Here is a 21,204-nt window from a genome sequence, read left to right on the forward strand (position 1 = left end):
AAGGTCAGGGGAACATTGCAGACACTGTCTGGGGCAGGATTGCACTCTGGCAGCTTGGCGGGGAGTGATGGACTGGGGCAGGAATCGACAAGGTGGCTGAAAGCAGACTGGAGGCCGAGGTCTGGGCCATGGAGACCCCCTCTCCTGGGGGTGTGGAGACACCCCCCTTCCTGGAGTTCCTGTGCCTTCTCTGAATGCAGGCCCCCGGCAACACAGCTGCCAGGATGGCCACTGGCTGTCTCCTCCAACTCCATCATTTACTAGACCCAGGTTGACAGAGGGACTGGGCCCAAGTCAGGCCCAGACTACTGAGATTTTGAGACGATGGAAATTCTTTTACCACAGAAGAGCTGCTTCTGAAAACTCAGTATTGGAGGCGCCTCTATGCCATTCAGCAGCAAGACCTACGGGTGACCGTGTGGACACGGCTCTGGAGGCACATTCTGTCGGGGAAACCTGGACGCGCTGTCACTGCCATTGGCTGGATGACCACGTAGAGAACCACTAGCTGCTCTGATGCTCTGTCCGGCTCCACCTCCTGGGGCCGGGAGTCTCTTCTGTGACATCCCTCCTAAACCTCACCCATCGATTTCAGAGCCGAGTCTAAGATCACTTTGCAGTTGGGTCCCAAAATACTCAGATGCAAAAAACATTTGGGTTTTTGTTTTGTTTTGTTTTGTTTTGTTTTGCATTTACAGCCCGTTAGCCTGACTTTGGGGGCAAAATCTTGTCCTTATAACTAGACTAAGGTCAGATCATAGCACAAAGCTCCCAGGGCCCTTGCTGGGCGATGGCCCCAGTGACGGCAGTAGATGCACATGTGTCAAAGCCCCTGTCTGTATGCTGGAGGCCGACACCGACATCAGCCCGCGTCCCTCCGTCAGCACCCACGGCGGCAAAATGTGTCTCAGGAGCAGTGACTGGGAATGCCCGTGAGTCAGAAACATCTGATGAGGGCCACACTCAGCTTCCCAGGTCAACATGCTCTTTGTTTCAAGCACTTCAAAGCAATGCGTCTATTGTGTCTGGGTCTTTTTAGATGTTATCGTCAAGTTCCTGATGATATGAAAAGAATCTCTTTGTACTTCTTTCTGATAACTTTATCTCTTTATACGTCGGAAGGGCAGAACAGACCGGCAGAGTCTGTACTCTCCTCTCTAACTCAAACTTCTCGATGATTCCTTTAAAGTTGGACACAAACCAGAAGATTTCTCAGCTTGCCGTCATTCCTGGGGCAGCGGGTCGGAGGCCGGGGGCTGGCCCCGGCTCTGATGTCATGCCAGGGGTTAAGTCCTGGCGCTTTGTCGCAAGTCTGTCTTAAAGTTCCTTCCATCCACTGTGAAAGTGGAGGCCAGTTCATGTGCCGCCGCCGTTCAGGTTCTGTCTTCACAGAGCTTGGCCCCCAAGTTCCTACGTGCGCTGCCAATTGGGGTGTATTGCAACTGTATTAAATACTCTCAGCCTTGAAACAAAAACGTCAGGGCCGCCTTTCCGCCATGTTTTAATGTCTGTGGTTAAACGGGTGTGCTCGTTCATCAGAGCACCTGCTTCCAGCCGTGAGGTTCGACCCCCTTACAAACTGGTTCTGTTTATCAGAGAGAAGCGTGGCCTCACAGCCCCGCATCTGATGAACGCAGTCTGGCTTCATGTCTTCCTTCATTCAGCAGAAATGTCGAGGGCACACCCCGCGCCCAGCGCTGTGTTAGAGCTGGGGTTCCGGAGACCGCTGACGGGGTTCATTCTGCTAAGGCTCCTTCAGCAGAGCCTGGCGCGAGGCAGCTCACTCTGATTGTGGGATGGAGAGCTGCTCAAAGTGTAGATGGCCCCTCAAAAGGCTTCTCTGCTGCTAAAGAAAATATTTCAAATCCTACATTTTCCCCCAAGAGCTGGTGCCAGTGCTTCGATCACATGATAAAGCCCCCCGAATGCCTTCTTTGCTCCCCACGTACTCTTGGTAACCCCTCACTGACCCGAGTGATAAGCTGACACCTGCTCCATAGCTCAGAGCTGCATCTAGTCGTGTCTTCTGTGCGGGAGACAGGGGTGCACCCTGTCACTGAGCATGTGCCAAAGCAGGAGCCTTGGCCCTGCGACTCAGGGCTGTGGCCCCAGGACCCTGGCCTGTCAGCAGCTGACATGTCTAGCACCTGGATCCCTCACCGCCAGGCAGATTTCGAAATGCAGAATCCCGGCGGGAGCTTCTCCGTCCCCTCCAGGCCCCTTTGCCGGGTGTTGAGATGTTCCCGTGGGACCTCTCTTGTCTTTCTTTCTTGGCTGAGCCCTCTTACTTTTTGCCTTTGACGTGAGATGCTAACGTCCCCCTTCCCATCCCCCCCTCAGGAGAGTGGTGAGGGCATCATCTCTCGAGGACCTTCGTGTGGCGTGAGTCTCATTTATAAAAACTCCTTTTGGTAATTGACATGTCCCTGACCAAGTATTCTTCAGGCCCAAAGGGCTGAGCCTGTTTTGTGTGAAACCAGAGTCTCGGGCGTCTCACCGTTTCTCTTCACGAGTTCAGTTCTCGACTTTAAAAAACACCCTGTTTTTCATTCCGTGGCTTTTAAAGGAGAAATAAATCACCCCCATGGCGGCGTGCCTTTTAAGCAGTTCCTCTCCAGAGGATACTCTTCCTCCCTTTATGCGTGGATACAAGTTTCCTCTATGCAGATCCATGTTAAATTGGAAAACCTAGAAATAAGAAAAATATCAGCACACAGTTTATTTCTTTTATTATGTTAACTGTCACAAAGCACCAGTTTCTCCCCAGAAGTTAACCTTTTATATTCCAGAATGAGACTCAGCCTGCCCTTGATAGAGCCCCGTGGCTCCATGCTTCATTAACTGTATAAAGAGTTGCCTCTTGATAAGTAAGGGCATTTTTATTTTTTTGGTACTTTGCAAATGCTGCCCTTTGGGTAAGTATAGCTACTGAGTGTGAATAGGTATTTCATCATCCTCAGGTTCCTTTTCTTACCCTGTCCCACCTCCCACCTCCTACCTGGCATCAAGCTTAGTTACAACCGTTTTCTATCAATCTTTTCCCTGGGGGGGAAAAAATGATTGTTTTCATTTGTGTGCTTGTTGTTTAGAAAGCCAAGCTTGGCCCCGCTGGTAACAAAGTAATCAGTCCTTCAGAAGACAGGAGACAACCTTCCAACAACCTTGACAGGGTGAAACTCACCGACTTCAATTTCCTCATGGTCCTGGGGAAGGGGAGTTTTGGAAAGGTAAGCAGGAGGTCCTGCGAAGTGGCCGGGCTTTTGCACAGCATGCTGGGATCATCTCGTTCTCCCTGAGCTTTCCAGAGCCGCCCTTTAGGTCTCTCTGCTCTCCTTACTCATTTCCTGGATGTATACTGCTTCATTTCATTAAATGCAACTGTATCCAAAAAGCCACAGGGTTCACTGTGTGTCACTATTTCAGTGTTTAGAACAGAACGGGTGCTCCAAAATGTTGGCTGGATTCCAGAATGAATAATTTTCACAACTAAAATTAAGTGTTGACTCGTGGAGTGGTGAGCGAATGTAATAATTAAGAGATACTGAGCTGGGTTTCTTCAGCGATCAGCCTGTATGTCTGTCTACATGTGGCTTTTCTGGCCCCGAATTTCAACATAGATCCAGGAATTGATTTTGACCCTACCTTTTTCATTGTCCTGGATTCCTGACTCGTAGGAAGCCTATAAAGAACAGTCACATTGTTGCCGGAAGGATGCTCCCGAGAAATGTGCATAATTCAAAACTTAAGGCTAAGATTAATGTTGCAAAGTCCTTTAAGTGGGCGCAACAGCGCCATCGTGTGGCAATAGCCTAGACAGTACCCAGATGTGATAGCTTAGAAATTATACAGTGCTGGAGGGATTTAGTTTGCAATGACTGGCAGGCACTATTTCATAGTTTGCACAGAGCGGAACTTGACAAATGTGTTCGTATCACACATGTCCATCATTGCACGTACTGTCCGAGCTGTCACCCGGCCTGGCTCCTCCCCACCCCCAGCACCAGAAGAATGCCTCGAAGTTTCCCGGTTGCCCTTTGTCTGCTCTCAGGTGATGCTGGCCGACAGGAAGGGAACGGAAGAACTGTACGCTATCAAAATCCTGAAGAAGGACGTGGTGATCCAGGACGACGACGTGGAATGCACCATGGTAGAGAAGCGAGTGCTGGCTTTGCTTGACAAGCCGCCGTTCCTGACACAGCTGCACTCCTGCTTCCAGACGGTGGTAAGGACCCCCGGGGACACACCACACGGCGTGCTCTCGAGGGCTGCCCCCCAACCCAAGGGTTCTCAGCATCTGTGTCCGCCTTCCTCCTGTGGAGAAGGCTGGAGAAAGGCATAACCAGGGAACTACTCCGCCCCACAGTCTTCTCTGCCAAGCAGAGGTGACCTGGGGACAACCTCTCAGTCTTGTGCCACTGGCAGATTTGGAGCGTCCCCTCTCTGTAATGTGCCCTACTTAGAGACTTGGCATTAATTCCATTTAATTCAGCAAACGTTTATGTCAAAGGTTTTCTCCACGCCAAGCAACGTGCTAAGACTTAGAGCTACAAACACAATGAGGCGACTCACAGTCCTGGCATTTTAAGACCGCCAAGCCAGCTGCCAAGCATTGCCTTGGGACGTTAGGAGATTCGATTTCATAAAAGAGAATGTTCTTTTTTATTTTTTTTTAACGCACACAGCAGGGGTTAGCAATCTGGCCTGTTTTGTACAGCCCACAAGCTCTAAGAAAGGTTTAAGAAATAACACTACTTCATGACATGTGAAGATCACACGGAATCCAGACATCAATATCATAGTCTTCTCAGACTGTTCATGCTCGTTCATTTACCTGTCATCCACAGCTGCTTACGTGCTGCACAAGCGAAGTTGAGTAGTTAGTTGCAAGACACACGCAAAGCCTGAATCATTTACCGTCTGGCCCTTTATGGGAAAAATTTGCTGAGCCCCGTCGTATGGTATAACTAAACAGGACAAAAAACTTCCAAAGCACTGATCAGCTAGCGGTTCGTGAGGCCCGGGTGCTGGCATGGTGTTTGCCAGTGGCCTGCCAGAAATATAAACATCGAGAAGGGACCCCAGCGAGGCTTTCCACCTCGCAGTGGCTGTCCTTTTTAAGATACGACTTAATAATCTGTAGTTGTACCTGTATCTGTAGTTGCAACCGTTGTGATTTTTATTATTCTCATCTTCCCATTGGCCAGAAACTGATTTTCTGTTTTATGTCTCTCCTCAAAATCTCTCGGGAGGCATCCCTGCATACTCTCGGATTTTAGAATCTCGAAGTGGTAATAGCAGCCACACAATCTCAGGATGGGCAGTGGGGCCGCAGAGCCCGGCGCCAGCCACTGCGTGTCAGCCTTGTGCCAGTGGCCTGGACAGCTCCCTCCTGGCAGCATCTAAGTAGCACCAAGGAGAGAAGGATGATGTGCCTGGAAGAGACAACTATGTCTTGAATCCCAGCCCGGATCCCGTAACCCTGGTTACACTGATTAAGCTCCAGAAAGCTCCAAAGCAGAGAAATAAAGATGAAATTAAAGTTCCTAACAGGAAAGCTAGAGATTGAGGCTCCCAGAGCCATTTCCTGGCTATTAGCAGCAGCTTCATCATTTTTTTCTCCCCGTGCAACACTTTAATGTTTAATAACCTCTGCGAAATGGCGATGTTTTCTAGAAGAGAGCAGAGGTCAGCTCTCGCCTCGGGGTGCCGTGTTGTTAGTTATTTCACCGTTAAATTCCCTCCGTTTCCCCACCTGTGTTAGTGTCACATCCTCAGAAATAGGAAGGTTCGTTTGGTTCTCAGATGCATGCCCTTCATGGGGCCAGCACTTAGCCTGACAGTGACAGAGGACATCAAAAACAATATTTTGGGCTCATGATGGATGCAGAAGGACATTTGGTTAGCCTCTCCGTTTCCAGCCCCCTCCCCCACAGTAAATGTCATTGAGCATTTATCATTTATAAGCCCGACCCAACTCGCGAGATTTGTCTTCAGAAGCATCCCGTTGAGCACATGACCATGTTACTCTGGCATGCCTCTGAGACATGCCTCAGAAACACTAGTTAAAATTAAATAAGTGGCCCACATGGAGTCTTCACACCCTCCCTGACTTAGAAATGTATCATGTCTGTATCATGAAATGTATCATGGGAGAAAAGGGAAGACCGTCAGAGGCCGTTGCTATCATAGGGGCCACACGTAGCCAGGAGGGAGCTGACATGTTGACAGAGAGCCAGGATTTCAGACTTACGCCATGGCTTTCTGCTTCATGTGGTAGGGTTTTCTATTGATTCTTTACTGGGGGTGAAAAAAAAACATCGAAAGGCCCCACTGAGCAGATCTGTCCGTGCGGCCCACGTATTTTACTAATGAGAAAGCAAGACACAGTCTGTGAAGGGCGAGGGGGGCCGCCCCGCCCGCAGAGGCACCACTGACGTGTTGACCCTTGGTCCCCAGGATCGGCTCTACTTCGTCATGGAATACGTCAACGGCGGGGACCTCATGTACCACATCCAGCAAGTAGGAAAATTTAAGGAACCCCAAGCAGTGTGAGTATTTTTTTTTTAAGTCCCTTCCTTTAGACACACAGTCTCCCCAGTGGGAACTTCTGCTGGATGAAACAGGAACGCAGGGCTCTGCCCAGTTCGAGGTGCAGCGCTCTGCCCCCCCACCCCCACCCCCGGGGTCAGATTTGTCAGCAGGGCCCCGTCTAAACATCTCCTAGGGAGAGGATTCTTCCATGTCTTGTAAGTTGGAGACGCTGGCATAACCCCTAGTCACCAAATCCCACCCTCGTCTCGAGTCAGTCTCCTTTTTTGAACACGTGGTTGGCCACCCACAATGAAAGGGGACCGACCGACAAGACATCTCAGAGTGTGAAAGGAATGAGGGGCGCCCTGCCCTCGGGGGGCTCACCGCCTAGCCTGAAAAGGGAGACACCACTCAACAGCTGCAATGCACTGCCGTAACTTTAGAGGTGGCACAGGACACCATGCAAACCCCCCGGAAAGAGGGGTGTAGGGGGAGGATGTCCTCGGAGAATGCCCAACCCGGAGGTGTGAGAGATGGAGCGAGGTGTGGAGGGGTAGGGAATGCGGGGCGCGGGAGTGATAAGCCTGTGGAGGGCCTGGCTGAGGGGCAGCAGAAGGCTGGATGGGGCGTCACGGGGACTCGACATTGGCAGGTTAAGTTTTCACAGAGCTCAGTGGCCAAGAGGAGGAGGGAGGATTGGGGGGAGTGCAGTGGCTGGTGCACGGGGCTTGGTAAAGGTCTATGCCGAGGAGAAAGAATGGAGCCGTGATCAGGGTTTGACCTTGAAGCCAACGAGGGGTGTCTTTGAGAAGCATCCTGGAGGAAGAAAACCGGAACTCGGTGACTGGGGGTGCTGAGGAGAGAGGAACCTCTTCAGGTGACACCCCACTGTAGGTTCGGGTGGGGGCAGCCAGCAGAGAGGAGGCGGTTTGTGGGGAGAATCGTGAGCTCGGTTTGGAAGTTTTCATGGGGACGTGCCTCGGAAGCCAGGATACAAGAGTCAACAGCCCAGGGATGAGACGTGGGCTCTGGGGGAAGATGAGATTCGCCCATGTGAAGGGCGGGCCTGGATACCTGGAAAATCATCCATTTTTCAGGGGCCAGGAGGTCACAGGAAACTCAACGGGAGCAAATCTAAACAAACAACTGTTTCATTTCCCTCAACGGGGATGCATGGCGACCATGTTCCCTGATGAATCAAGTTTGCACATGCTAACAGGACTCTGGCCGATAGTCCACCCACAAGATAACTCTGAAGAACTTGTGGCCTGCGTGGATGATCTGTCCTGGGGAATTGACTGAAGGCAGACTAGGGAATTCATGGGTGGCAAGCTTACAAAATGCAAAGGCGGATTTTTCTGTTTCCGTTTTTCCTTTTCAATTTTCAGAAATGCCTCCGCTTATCCCCTCTCTTGTGTTCTCAGTCATAAAGCTTTAAAATGCTCCGATTGTCAAATAAAGCTCGATAAGACAGAGCTGTGAAGAACACATAGAAAAACCTCCTTGTGTTGTAAAGTAACGCGAGGTGTCTCATCGGCCCCCTTCCTTGTCTCCGTGTTGCCAAAAGGTTTTATTTTAAAAATACGGAAAAGCAGGCAAAGTCGTGGAAAAGTCACTTGTAAGCCCATCTCCTCTCCCTCCCCGCTGCATCGCTCTCTCCCACCAGCTCCCAGAGCTGCCGCCCCCCATTCTGCGAAGAATTTCGTCCTTATCACTCATCAGGGAGCTTTCTCTGCTCATGTAGACGCATTGCTTATTTTAAGTCTCCTGGGTGTGATGTTGGCACAGGCACAGTTTTGTGGCTTCTCAGACTTCAAAGACTCCCAAATGCAATACAAATTTTAAAACATCCTTCAGCGTGTATTCTGCACTTCAGATATTAACCTATTAACAGTTTCGAAGCGATGGCAGTAACTGCTTTTTATGATGAAGTATTTAAACGGGTAAACTCAGTTATGAATCACAGTGTGTCCCATTTATCCCTGCACTTGGGGTTGGCGGGGGGAGGGGTGCGGTGAGGTAACCAGCTAAAGGGCTCATCACACACCATACTTTGTCTTCCAGGGCATAATTGGATTTTCAAACACTAACGTGTTCTGTTCCTGAATAGGAAAATGGTCATTTTCTCCACTCTGTCGTAGTCCTGACATAGAAGAGCCACTCTCAAAATTAAAATTGTATTACAAATTTCTCTTAAGCAGTAAATTACCTGTCCGCCCACCCCAGCCAAGAAGTGCTTGTTTCCAGGCAGATAATCGACGCGTCTTGTTGGTTTATTAGCTGTATCATTCCCGGGGGAAAGTGGAGAGAGGAAGCAGCAGAGGGCAGGGCGAAGGGTCAGCAGAGGGTCGGGAGGACATGTGTGCGGCATTGCTGGTCCCTGAGGTCTCTCACAGGTCTTACACTCTGTTACCTCTTGGACGCCTGAACTTGGGAGGTACCAAGTCAACAGGAATTCAGAGAAGCAAGCCAGAAACCTGACCAGCATTTTTTTTTTTTCCCAGATTCTATGCAGCAGAGATTTCCATTGGATTGTTCTTTCTTCATAAACGAGGAATCATTTATAGGTATGTCGTGAGGCTCCACCACCATCGGTGAAGCTGAGCGTTGTGCTGGACCTCTGGGCCTCTGTGGGCATGTGATTCTGAGATGGGGACTTAAGACACAGAGTTGATCATCCCCGAGGTAGCAGAGACCTGCTGGGACCCACCTGTGTCCGGGCAAATCAGAACCACCTTCTGATTTCTGGACCTTGCAAGATGTATCTTGTTTCCGCTTTCCACGAGAAAACACGCTTTTCTCTCCACCAACACCTCCTTCCACTGCCTTTTATTTGGACGGAAGGTCAGGGAGCAGTGGAAGCTGAATTTCTATTAGATGCTCAGCCGGAGAAGAACACGAGGAACCAGGGAGAGGCGAGGGGCAGGTGACGGAATTAAATTCTTCCGGTGGTTAGCTGCAGCGGACGGTCTGGAGCCAAAGAAAGAAGGATGTTTTCCAGTGTCAAGGGAAGAGTAATTAAAAGGGCACGTGGTGCTAGGCAGAACAGCAAGGGTGCGAGTGTGACCCAGTGCGGTGAAACACTTGTGCTTTTTGCAAACCTGGTTGTGCGTCAGACCCCGCTGTGTGGGATACTAACAAATCAAATGACCGGGCTCTCCCCGGACCTGCCAAACAGGTGATTCGCTTGCACAGCCATCGCTGGGAATTGCTAGTTCAGCCATTGAGTCATTCATTCCACATGCATCTATTAGGTACCGACTGTCTCCTAGGCCCTACATTAGGCTCTGGAGATTAAAAAGTAATAAGAATAATTCCTGGTCCCCACTCTCTTGGGCCTTGTATTTAATATGCTGTTGAGATGGCGGCTCGTCAGGCATCCGCCTGTCTCGCTAGCTCCAGAGCAGACGAGGGTACGTCGGGGGAAGGACGCTGATGTTATCACGCTTCCTTGCAGGGATCTGAAGCTAGACAACGTCATGCTGGATTCAGAAGGACACATCAAGATTGCCGACTTTGGGATGTGCAAGGAACACATGATGGAGGGAGTCACGACCAGGACCTTCTGTGGGACCCCAGATTATATCGCCCCGGAGGTAGGGACCCCGGTTCTCCTTATTTCCTAGACCAGCGCCTTCCAGCTGCAACCACAGCTCCCTTGGGGGTTATGGGGTCATCAGTGAGTCACCGAGTCCCTGTGCGAACTATAACCGCGAAATAGACTCCACCAGGCTAATAGGAGCAAAGCAGAAAGAGAAGGTATGGGGCCTCATTGCACACAACAAGCGTCTGTCTTGTTCCGTGGAACTTCAGTTTTCATTATGTGCACCTGCGAGCTAGTCGCACGGTAAAATGTATTTCTTACATGTTCGTGGTCAAACAATTTAAGAAACACTGTTGAGCAGGGAAGGAGGGATCTCGCTTGTGAAAATGTTCCGCGTGTATAAACGGGGTCAGAAGGTGGTTCCAAGGATGGCTTTTCAGCAAAATCAGAGTCATTAGTGCTCTAAACGACACGTTAGAACGGAGCATGGTGCTGAATCTAGGAAGAACATAGCTTCATGGAGTGGTTAGAAGCAAAATGGTTCCAAGGTTCGTATGTTTACAGCAGTGGCCCTACTGCTTTGTCTCTGTTATCATGCATACCGCGTCATTTTCTTCCTATTTTATGAGGCTTTCTACATGCCAGTGAGAGAATGGGCTACAACCCAGGGTCGCTGTGTGGCTGACTTTCCCTGCACACACGGCCCTGTGAATGGAATAATATTTTCCCTATTGAGCTGAGCACACAGCAAAAATAATGGATTCGGAGTTCGCCCAACCTTCTGCTTTTCACAGGGCTCTCACGTTAGCTGTCGGCAGCTTTTATGGCATTTGTCAAACATGTCACCCCACGCATTGATTTCGGAGGCAGGCAGTACATTGGGAAAGACATGAGCTTAGAAATCATACCGGTGTGAGCTTCAATCCTGACTCTCATTTGCAGGCTGTGGGAGCTCAGGTTAGGTGCTTACCCTCTCTGAACCCGTCTCTGCAGTGGCGAGTTAGGAATAATAGCAAGCTCTATGTAGAACCGCTATGAGGATGAACGCGCCTGATCCAATGTTTGGCACCTAGTAGACCCTCAGTAGCAGGTGTAACTCCAAAGGGAAGCTAATTTATAGTCCTTTGTTAAAGGCTTTTTTGTCTGTTACAGTCCTAGACAGCACGGAAACATAGAGTTAGAATATTTACTTAGAAACTTAAGTTCCGAATTACATGGCCAAAGCTGATATGTTATCTTGATGGTTAACTTACTGGGGTTGTTCCCCTCAAAGAACTCACATGTGAGTATCTCCAGGCATCACGTGAGCTTGAATAGTCTTATTTTCAAACATGAAGTATAGCGAGGTGGTACAGTGACAGAATACGCTCTCCTGAGGCAGCATCGCTTCGGAAGCCTTGTACAGGCTGACGTGGATTCAGTAGACTGTGATTATGAGCTGTGCCAGCTCCACATAACACCCACCGGACACCGTAAAAGCTTGGTGGCAGGGGATGGGAGCAGTTTTCGAAATAAAAGCCTCTGCCGATCAGACGAGTAGCTTCCTATGTCCAGTAACACCTCCGCCATCCAATACCACCAGGGATGACAGCGTCCCACGCAGGTGGAATTTTCCAAATGATCGAAGCTCGTCTTTTCAGTGTTCCTCATTGTACTGATTTTCTCTTGCGCCTATGACAACTGCAAACTTAGTGGATTAAAACAATACAGGTTTATTATCTTACAGTTCTAGAGGTCAGAAGTCCAACATCAGTTTCACTGGTTTAAAGTCCAGTTGTGGGTTCAGCTGCCCCCGCTCCGGAAGCTCTGGGGAGACTGCAGCGCCTGGCCCTTCTCGGCCCCTGGGGGCCGTCCCCAGCCCTTGGCTCCGTCCTTCGTCTTCTACGCCAGAAGCCTAGTGTCTTATCATCTCTGTCTGTGGCTTTTCTCACTCCAAACCTCCAGCCTCCCTCTCCTAAGGACCCGGTGATTATATGGAGCACCATCCCCCCGACCCCGACCCAGATAATCCAGGATCTTCTCCCCATCTCGAAACCCTTAATTTAATCCTATCTGCAAAGTCCCTTTTATGGGGTAAAATGAACATGCTCAGTTTCCAGGGGTAAGGACATATACACCTTCAGGGTGGGGGGCCATTTTCAGCCTCTTACGCTCATGATGGCGTCCTAACTGCATGTGATAACCTTCCTACTCCCTTCCTCCACCTAGATGTACTTCTAAAATATCTTGGTAACTCTGGGCCTTTTTATTTTATTTTATTTTTTACTTGCGCTCAGTCGCGTGTCTGTTTATTTCGTTCTGTGCAACGCGATCTCCTGTGGCGGTTCAGTTTCATCCTCACAGGGCGGCCCCGCTGTGGTCCTGCTATAACCACACTCACCTCCCTCCTGACATCCCTCCCTCCGCCATCCCTGACCCCTGGCAGCCATTCCGCTATTTTTCATTCTATAATTTTGTCATTTCAAGAACGTTCTCCGATGGAGTCAGACAATACGCAACCTTGTGAGACAGGCTTTTTCATCTGAGCGCTTTCTGGAACTCCAGTTGCCATGTTTGAGTACTGCTTCTACCCCTGGGTCAAGTTACTTAAACATTCCACAGCTCAGTTTTCTCACCTGTAAAATGGGGATGATAACCCCATAAGGATGTTGCCTGCAGCGTGGAGTATTGTCTGTCCCAAGGCAGGTAGGTCCTGCCATTCTCATGGTCCGCCTTTGGCACATGGGATGACGAGCCTCTTGCAGCCTCCTGCCAGCCCCTCTTAGAAGACCCTGGCTCTCGCCGTCATTTTGGAGGAGAGCAGAGGCTAGGCTGGCCTGGAAAGACTCTTTGAACCGAGAAGTTGATTGCCATTTAGAAGGTACCAGAAGAAGATGGTGCCTCTGCGGGGCTGGCCATGTCATGCTATGAACCTGAGAACAAGCTATCAAAAGAGCTATCCTGAGAACACCTGTCAGGGAGAGGGATGCTGGGAACACACCATCAGAGAGCGTGGTGCAGTGAAAACCAACTTTGGGCCTCTTACTGCACAGAAGATAACGGAGTCCTCAGTTTCCGCCAGCCTTCATTCCTCTCTTTCTATCTACTTTACAAGCAATAACACGGGGAGCACCCCGCCATTTTTTGAATGTCTACTACGTGCCAGACACCTTACGTACTCGTCCTCGGCCCTCGTAAATAACCTCAGAAGGAGCATAACGTCAGGCCCGTGTCTCAGGTGAGATGCCCGATGGCAAAGTCATGGTCTGAGGCCACGTGACTAAGACATGCTGGAATCAGGCAGCAACCCCAGACTCAGGCCGCCTGCAGGCCACACTAAACGCTGCTCAAACCCCCCAAAATTTCACGTGTTCAGAGAGCGTTCTGCATGCTCACTGTGCCGAGGGTGGTGCCACTGGGGGCACAGAAGTAGAGGGGGGCCCTGCCCCCAAAGCGCTGACGGTTTAGCAGAGGCGACACCCAACAAGCAGGAACCAAAATCATGTTTAGGTTCCAGCTGACCTTCACTGAAAAACAAGCTTCACTTACTTTGGAAACTCAATCGACAGCATCTTCAGCTCGCTTCGCCTTGTGCTGGCATTTCTCCTGTAAGGATCTAGGCGTTTTGGCATCTTGGAGCATCGGAATGATTGTGGGGTAGAGAAAGACCGTCTGGGTTCAAGGTTTCTGAATTTGCTCCGAGGTTAAAATTGTCCCATCCTCTGTGTAAATCTTCCTGTCAGGTGGAGGCAAAATAATTATCTTAGATGGTATTTTCCTTAATAGGCAAAGCGGAAGCTTGAATATTTATGGCTGTTTGCTCAGAAACCTTGAAATGGATTAGAACTGTAGCATCTCCTTATTCCGGTCGATGGGCTAAGGCAGAAAGTGTCACTAACAGATGCGATTTTGGAGCCGAGATGGACACCCACGAAAGGAGCGCTGACCATTAGAGACTAGTTCCTGATGCTGACATTAAGGGTACTCCTCGTTTTGACATAGGAGGAATTCGTCCGGGTCAGCGAGGGTCCTCGAGGAGGCCACACAAAAGCTTCATCGGGATTTACTCCCCCGTCTGAAAGTTCACTGTTTTGGTGTGTGAGATCCAGTCGCAAATCAAGTTATCTCCAAGCAGCCAAGAACCAGACTCTGAGTACTAGCATTGCCCACTCTTTCCTGGAAGAAAGAAAAGCCGCAGGGAGAGTGTTTGCTTCTGGCCAGGGGACCTCCGGGTACCTCCCACTGCGGTGGGGGTGACACTTTGTGAAAAGGTGCCTTGCAGAATCCCTCCTCGCAGCCTGGCCCTGCAGGGGGCATGTGAGACCTCGCGCAAAGGCTCTCGGCCGTGATGCAGTGACCGTCTTCCCTGTACCATGCCCCCCGAGATCATCTTCTGCGTTGCCCCATTTTCTCCATGAACAGACGTTCAGCGACTTGCCCAGGGTCACACAGCTGGTAACAGGCAAAGATGGGATTAGGACTCAAGACCTTCCAACTCCAGAGACCAAATATGCCTTCCCCGTATCGTGCCATCTCCAGGGATAGGAGAGAGCCCCCTGAGGGACAGAGCGGTTGAAAATGAGCACGAGGGTGTCATAGACCATCTTTTGTTTGACGTCTTTTAGGAGATGGACATTCATCCATCTGAACTGCAGTCGGGCCTGGGGCATGGTCAGGCCTTGTCATCTCTAATGCAGACAGTCACTTGGGATTGTGTCCCAGCTGTTTTGTTTTGTTTTTTTTCCAAAAGGGTATTAAATCGTTTATTGATTACACATGATAATGGATGATACACAAGTTTCATTCCCGTCAATAATTTTATCTGGTACCATAATTCAATTTAGATACATTGCACAGGGTGTGCCAACAATCATTAATAACCAGGCGAAGTCCACGACTCTGCTTGGGGTGACCCTTTGAACGGAGAACTCCAGGTCGCAGCACAGTAACTGTCAATTCAGCTGTCTGAAGACAATATGGCTTCTGTGCCCAAGCAGGTTGTAAGTAAATTTCAAACGGAACCTGGCATCACCTGATGGAATTCTGACTTCACACTGTTGAGGTGATGTATCAAGATGGCTTCAGAGTAGACTAACTTTACATGGCACATTTTTTAAAAGGCACATTTATTCAGCATCACGATCAGACTATTCAGCAATCAGCAGTCTGGGTGCAAACAAAACTCAACATTAAAACCCTTTGTTGGAATGCTGTACACTGTCCCCAGAACAGAAACCGAAGTAACCTGTTATGCGACTAGTCACAAACACAGTCCTCGAGGCTTTTTGCCCAGACATGTGAAGATTGTCTGAACCATGTCTTCTTCGTAGCAGCCAGGCCCTGCCACCGCTGTGCTGGGCTGAGTTCACGAACCTCTTGTGACCTGTAGCCTCCCTGTCCCTTGTCTGGGCCTCCTCTCCTGCCAAGCGTCGTTTCCTGGCCGTCATTAAGCCCTTGTAGCCCCGGCCACGGCTGCTGCTGGAGGTGCCGCCGCCAGCGAGGTGTCGTGGTTGGCAACGTGTCGGTCTCCACCACCACGGCGGCCAGAGCTTCTGCCCTTTCATGGATCCAAAACCTAGAGAGTGTTGGTTGTAATTAATCGCCAAGATCACTGTAGCTTCCGCTACCTCCAAACCCGTTCCCGGCGTTACCAAATCCGTCGTAACCATCCTCACTGCCACCATGTTCTCCAGCACCACGGCCGCCACCAGAGCCGCCTCGACCACTGACGTTTCCTCCACGGACAGCGTCATTCCCACCAAAACCACCTGCACGCCCACCACCGACGTCTCCAGAACCACCTTGACCTCCGGCTGGGTGAAGCGCTGGCTTCGATAGGACTTTCCTCACTTCCCACTTGTCATCCACAGGATGGCGTTTCCGAATGGCCGTCTCGTCTCCAGAGTCGTGGTCATCAAAGGTCGCAGAAGCAAAGCCTCTCTGCTTGCCACGGCCTGGGTCGGGCGTGATGTCATTCCCTTCTGCTCCCCCGTACCGTTCAGAATGCTCCCTCCGGTGAGGTTCTTCAGCATTTCCTTTAACGTCACCACCACCGATCCCTGTCACGGTCGAGGGGGCACCAGGTCGCTGAGAATCTTCTCTGGGGACAGCCCTCCTTGGTCGCACCACTCCTCCATCCGGCGTGTGTGGCCTCGCCTGCGCGGCCGCATCCACGTCTCCACAGGGGCACAGGGGCACAGCCAAAGCCTCCGGGGCCCCTGGTATCTGCATCTCCCCTCCCCGCAGTCTGCGACCGGTCCCCGTTGCTCACAACTGCTCCTCAGACTCTCATCAGCTGCTTCAAAGCTCAGCGCTCTGACGAAGCACTTCCACAGCTGTTGGGGGCTCTTCGGGAGACTCTGATGAGACGTGACGGCGGGAGAGACTTCAGCGATGCCTACTCGGCTGTGTCCCCTGACAGAAGGGCTGCATTCTAGCTGTGAATACTGGGCAGATCCCTCCAAAGCCAGCAGTGGACGAGCAACACCTGAGCCCCTTTCCCTCACGTGTCATTGGTCGGGCAGGTATTCAGCAGGTGCCTCCTTGCCTGGGCATGCTCGGGAGGTCAGCAGAGCCCCAAGGGGGCCCGCTGGAGGGGCTGGGGCTGGGGACAGTTAGAAATGGGCCACCGCAGCCCAGGACAGACGCAGGTTTAGAGACAGTATTCCCCTTGGCAGTAACAGATGGCATCGCCAACATAGCTTACGTGCCAGGGGAGAAGTTCATGGGCGCCTTGCTGCCCCCGCAGCCAGCCGGCTGTAAGCAGATGTGCAAACTGCTGGGAGTGTTGGGGGTCCTGGCCTCTCCCGCAGCAATGCTGGCCCAGCACTGCCCACGAGGGCAGCCAGAAATCTGCATTTTTATGTAAAATTTGCCAAATTGTTCAAAGTTGGTTTTAATATATATTAAGAGAAATGTATGCAGGTAAGATTCAGCCAATGGGCCATCAGCTGTGATCTCTCTTCTAAAGGGGGTCAAGGGGCACATTTAGGGGGCAGCCACGTATTAGGTGTGTGAGGAAGGGAAGCACACAGCAGCAGAGGCAGAACCAGGGAGCTGTGGCGTCCTGGACACCTACCCGGGGTGTCCTTCCCCCAGGTATTGCGGGGCTCAGGGGGGCTCCCTCCCTCACCTCCTTCGAGCCTTAGCTCAGATGTCACCTCAGGGAGGCCACCTTTCTTGGCAATCTTATTTAAAACTGCAAACCTCCGGTCCCCACCCAGCGCTCCTGACCCCTGCCTGCCCCGTCTCCCTTCGAGGCGCTCACCACCCTCTGGGAGACCGTGTCGCATCCTCGCGTGTGTATTTCTTGTCTGTCCGTCCCCGTGAGCTCCGCACGGCAGCATCTTTGTCTTGTGTTCAGCGATGAGCCCCTTCCCTGGGGTGTGGAGCGGCGTCCGGATAGGCAGGTGGATCCGGAGCACATGACGTGACGCGCCGCGTTCCTAGATGTGGCCGTGGTGGGGCAGACGCGGCTGTTAGCCGGACAGAGACGAAGGCCGTGGAATTGGGGCGCTCCGGAGGCTGGCACTGCAAGGGCGAGGTGGGTGGCCTGGGGCGGAGTTCAGAGGACTGCCCCCCGCCTCACCTCATCGACCCACAGAGCCGGTGGCGGGGGCCTGAACATCTGAAGGTTAGGGGGACATCAGCCGGGGTCCCCCACACTTCCCAGGGTGCCCCAGGGTTAACATCTCGGAGACTCGTCCTGGCCTTTGGGGAAAGGGTCGTCGAAAGGGTCAGAGAAGGAAAGATATCTGAAAGTTAAATGAGGAGATAACTCATGCGGCGCACACAGCCGGGCAGTCGGGCGGTAAATTACCTGCCAAACGGAGAAGAAAGGGGGACACGAGGTGGAGGGAGGGAAGCCACTCAGCGCCCGCCGAGGCTCCTCCGCGAGCAGCCCTTCTGAACCGCGGGCCCCGCACCAAGCCGGCGTGGGCAGGAGCAGAGAAAGCACCGAGTAAAGAGAGAGAGTGATAAACCCAAGGGCGGCCTCCTTTCTGTCAGGGGCCAATTTCTCTCTATGTAAAGTCACAGTCCGATGACTCCAGCATCAAAGGAGAAAGGAAAGCAGCCACTTTCCCTCCCAGAAGCGTTTAAAGAGCCAGAGCCAGGCTTTCCTTCGGGTGCTTCCTTAAATTGTGTGCCTCTCCTTGGATCTTTTTCAGGAATTACGTTGGTTGTATTATCTCATACGCTTTATCATCTGCCCACAGCTCTTTAACTGCATTGTATTTCTCCCGGTTGGTTCCAGGTTTAATCAGTTCAGCCCTGTTCTTCTGGAATATTTGGCGCCCTCTGCAATGCTGTGGTTCACAAAACAGCTGTGGCCCAGGCCTTCCTCCAGACCCCTCCATCCGGTTTTCCCTCCACATGTAACCAGCTCCTTGTGGGTTATCTGCCCCTTCGTGAATGCCTGCCACGTGCTAGACCCAGAGCAAAGGGCCTCATTGATCTTTTTTTTTTTTTTTTTTGAATCCGTAAATCAGCTCTGCAAAGATAGGGTTATTGGCTCGATTTTCCAAAAGGTGAACCCAAGGTGCAAAGAGACCCGTTAATTTTTCCCACGGCCCCAATTCAAGGCTTTGAACCCAGGGCCGATCCACCGTTGTCCCGAGAGGAAGGGACCACAGATAACAACTGAGCTGCTACGCAGAGGATGCCTCACTCCAAATGCAGACGAGCTGCTGTCTCAGCCCCGGAACCCTGACCCTGACCCTAAACCCTAACCCCTGACCCTAAACCCTAACCCTAACCCTGACTCTGACCCTAAACCCTCACCCTGACCCTGACTCACTCATGGTGAGTCTTTACCCCATGATCTGTAGATGCATTAATCGGCTCTCATTTGGGGATTTGTATAAATCCTGTGAAAATGGGTCAGAGATTTCTAAACTGTTTTACCTTTTGCTTTGCAAATTGCCCGGGCGATGGGGTGGGCGATGGGGGGTGGGGAGGACTGGGTGTCTTGATTACCCACATCGTTTCACCTCCTAGTACACACCACACGCTGACATCTGCTCCCTCCCTCGGTTCTGACAATAGTCCACTAGGGGAAGTGGTATCATTCCTGCTTTAGACACAAGGAAAAGGAGACGTGGACAGAGAGGCGACCTGTCCACAGCTCATGGGTAGCAAGTGGCAGTGCTGGGATCCTGGGCTCAAAGTGCAGGCCTATTGCCCCGATGCCATCAGTGACCAATCGCCCTTCAATGTCTTCCTTGTTGCCCTGTCACCAAAGACAACTGTAAAAAGACCCACGAGCCTGTGAGACCTCCCAATTCTGGAAAATGTTTTATCTCAGTCGGTAAAGCTCTTACAGGCACGAAATGTGCCTCTAACTCCCAGCTCACGCCTTGACCCTCGGCAGTTATTATGTGGGCTTGCACGTTGCACAGTTAACATTTGAACAGCTCCCCATTCTGCAGAGGGGGCCCGAGACAACCAGGACTCCACAGTGGGTGCCGAGCTGTGAATCCTGCCCCACTTTTCCTGAGCACCAGCCCCCCGTCACACACACCTGCCACCCCAAGAGAGACCACCGACAAGGGCCGCAGTGATCGACTTTGAGAACCACTTGGAGAGAGACGAGGGGGCCGATGACAATGCATTAGGTTCTAGGCTGGTTCAGCTCTGCTGTGCGTTAGCCCGGTGCAGACTTGGTGTCCACCCCTGGAGTGAGTTCCCGTTTGGTTTCAAGGGGCTGGCTCTTCATTATGCGTAGTGAACTCTGGGCTGCAGTCCTGCCCTTGTCAGAACTTGGAGTGACATCTGTAAAAAGGGGTGATCATAGCACCTTCCTCAAAGTACGGCTTTGAAGATTGCGTTTTGCCCGTCATGAGCTTAGCCTGCCTCCGAGGAAGCACTTCCTAAATTTTTGCCCATGATTTGACAATATCTGTTGCTGGGTAACTACCGTACAACTTAATGGCTTAAAACAACAATCATGGGAACGTTGTGATTCTGTGAGTCAGGACGCGGCAGGGCTGGCTTCTTACTGCCGCTGGCACTGAAGGACCCAGGATGGCCTCGGGCTGCTCCTCTCCTGTGGGGCCCTCATCATTCAGCAGTTTTACCCGTGGGCAAAAGAGAAGCCACGAGGCCACTAAAGCTGCGCCTGGAACTTCACCGTGTTGCTGCCACATTCTGTAGATCACAGCAAGTCTCAGAGCCAGCCCGGTCCCAAGGGAGGCGACGAAAATGCCTGTCCTGGTGGGAGGCGTGGCATTGTCACTCTGCTGGAGGGCACACAGGATGGGTGGGCACCCCGCAGCCCACTTTGGGGGCTGCTGGTTTTGCCGTGTCGGCTGGTGGAAGCATCCTCAACACAGCACCCCAGAATGGGGCAGTTTCAAAGGCTCCGAGGACCCAGGCAAACAGGGCCCCCCAACCCCCCGTGTGTCAGAGCTGGGATCAGCGAACTTCTTCTGTGGAGGGCTAGAGAGTAAATATTTTAGGCTTTGCCTCAATCTACATTTTAGATTTTGCCAAGAGGCAAAATTAAGTGACTGTTCTTGCCAAAGGCTGATAGTCTTTTTTACATTTTTCATTTAAAAGCATCGGAAGCGTGTGCTTAGCTCACAGGCTGCACACAGGCAGTAGGCAGGCGGGATTTGCCCTGCCAGCTGCAGTTTGTTGTCCCCAATTTTAGAGGACTCTTCTGTGGCCCGCCTCACCTGAGTTCTCCTTTTAGGGCCTGAGGTCTGCAGGGCCAAAGGGACATGCCCACCCGGGGCCTGAGAATTCCCTTCCAGGACCTGTGGGGACTCTGCCCAAGGTCCAGGCTTATAGGGACACAACCCTGCTGGCGTGTGCGCTCCTGTGTCGGTCGGTGGCCGTTCACAGGGGACAGTGGAACCGAGCTTGGACGTGAGGCCGGAGTGCACAAGGCCCTCCATGGATGTGATGAGGAGGGGCTGGCAAGAGAAGTGGGGTGGGCCAGGTCTTCCGGCCTCCAGAACTGGGAGAAGGTGAACTTCCGTCGTTTCGGCCACTCAGTCTGTGGTGTTCTGCTAGGGTGCCCTGAGGTGACCAGGACCAGAAGGTACCTGTCGGGGTGGGAGGAGAGAACATGCTGTATTTAACAGTGCGTTAGGTCGGTTTGTGGTGTTTGGCGCGTGGACCTCAGCTGCTCTTGCCACGATGTCCCC

General features: G+C 51.7%; 1 protein-coding gene across 1 annotated transcript in view; it reads left to right on the forward strand.

Moving 5' to 3' along the window:
• Positions 1 to 21,204, forward strand: part of PRKCA (protein kinase C alpha) — a 375,347-nt gene that overhangs the window by 317,592 nt on the left and 36,551 nt on the right. Inside the window, exons 9-13 of the mRNA XM_039859924.1 lie at positions 3,090 to 3,227; positions 4,049 to 4,222; positions 6,457 to 6,548; positions 9,036 to 9,098; positions 9,989 to 10,127. Coding sequence (XP_039715858.1) covers positions 3,090 to 3,227; positions 4,049 to 4,222; positions 6,457 to 6,548; positions 9,036 to 9,098; positions 9,989 to 10,127 — 606 coding nt within the window. The remainder of the gene's footprint in view (positions 1 to 3,089; positions 3,228 to 4,048; positions 4,223 to 6,456; positions 6,549 to 9,035; positions 9,099 to 9,988; positions 10,128 to 21,204) is intronic.

Source organism: Pteropus medius, unplaced genomic scaffold (genome assembly GCF_902729225.1).
Source record: "Pteropus medius unplaced genomic scaffold, Ma_sr-lr_union100, whole genome shotgun sequence".
NCBI classification, from domain to species: domain Eukaryota; kingdom Metazoa; phylum Chordata; class Mammalia; order Chiroptera; family Pteropodidae; genus Pteropus; species Pteropus medius.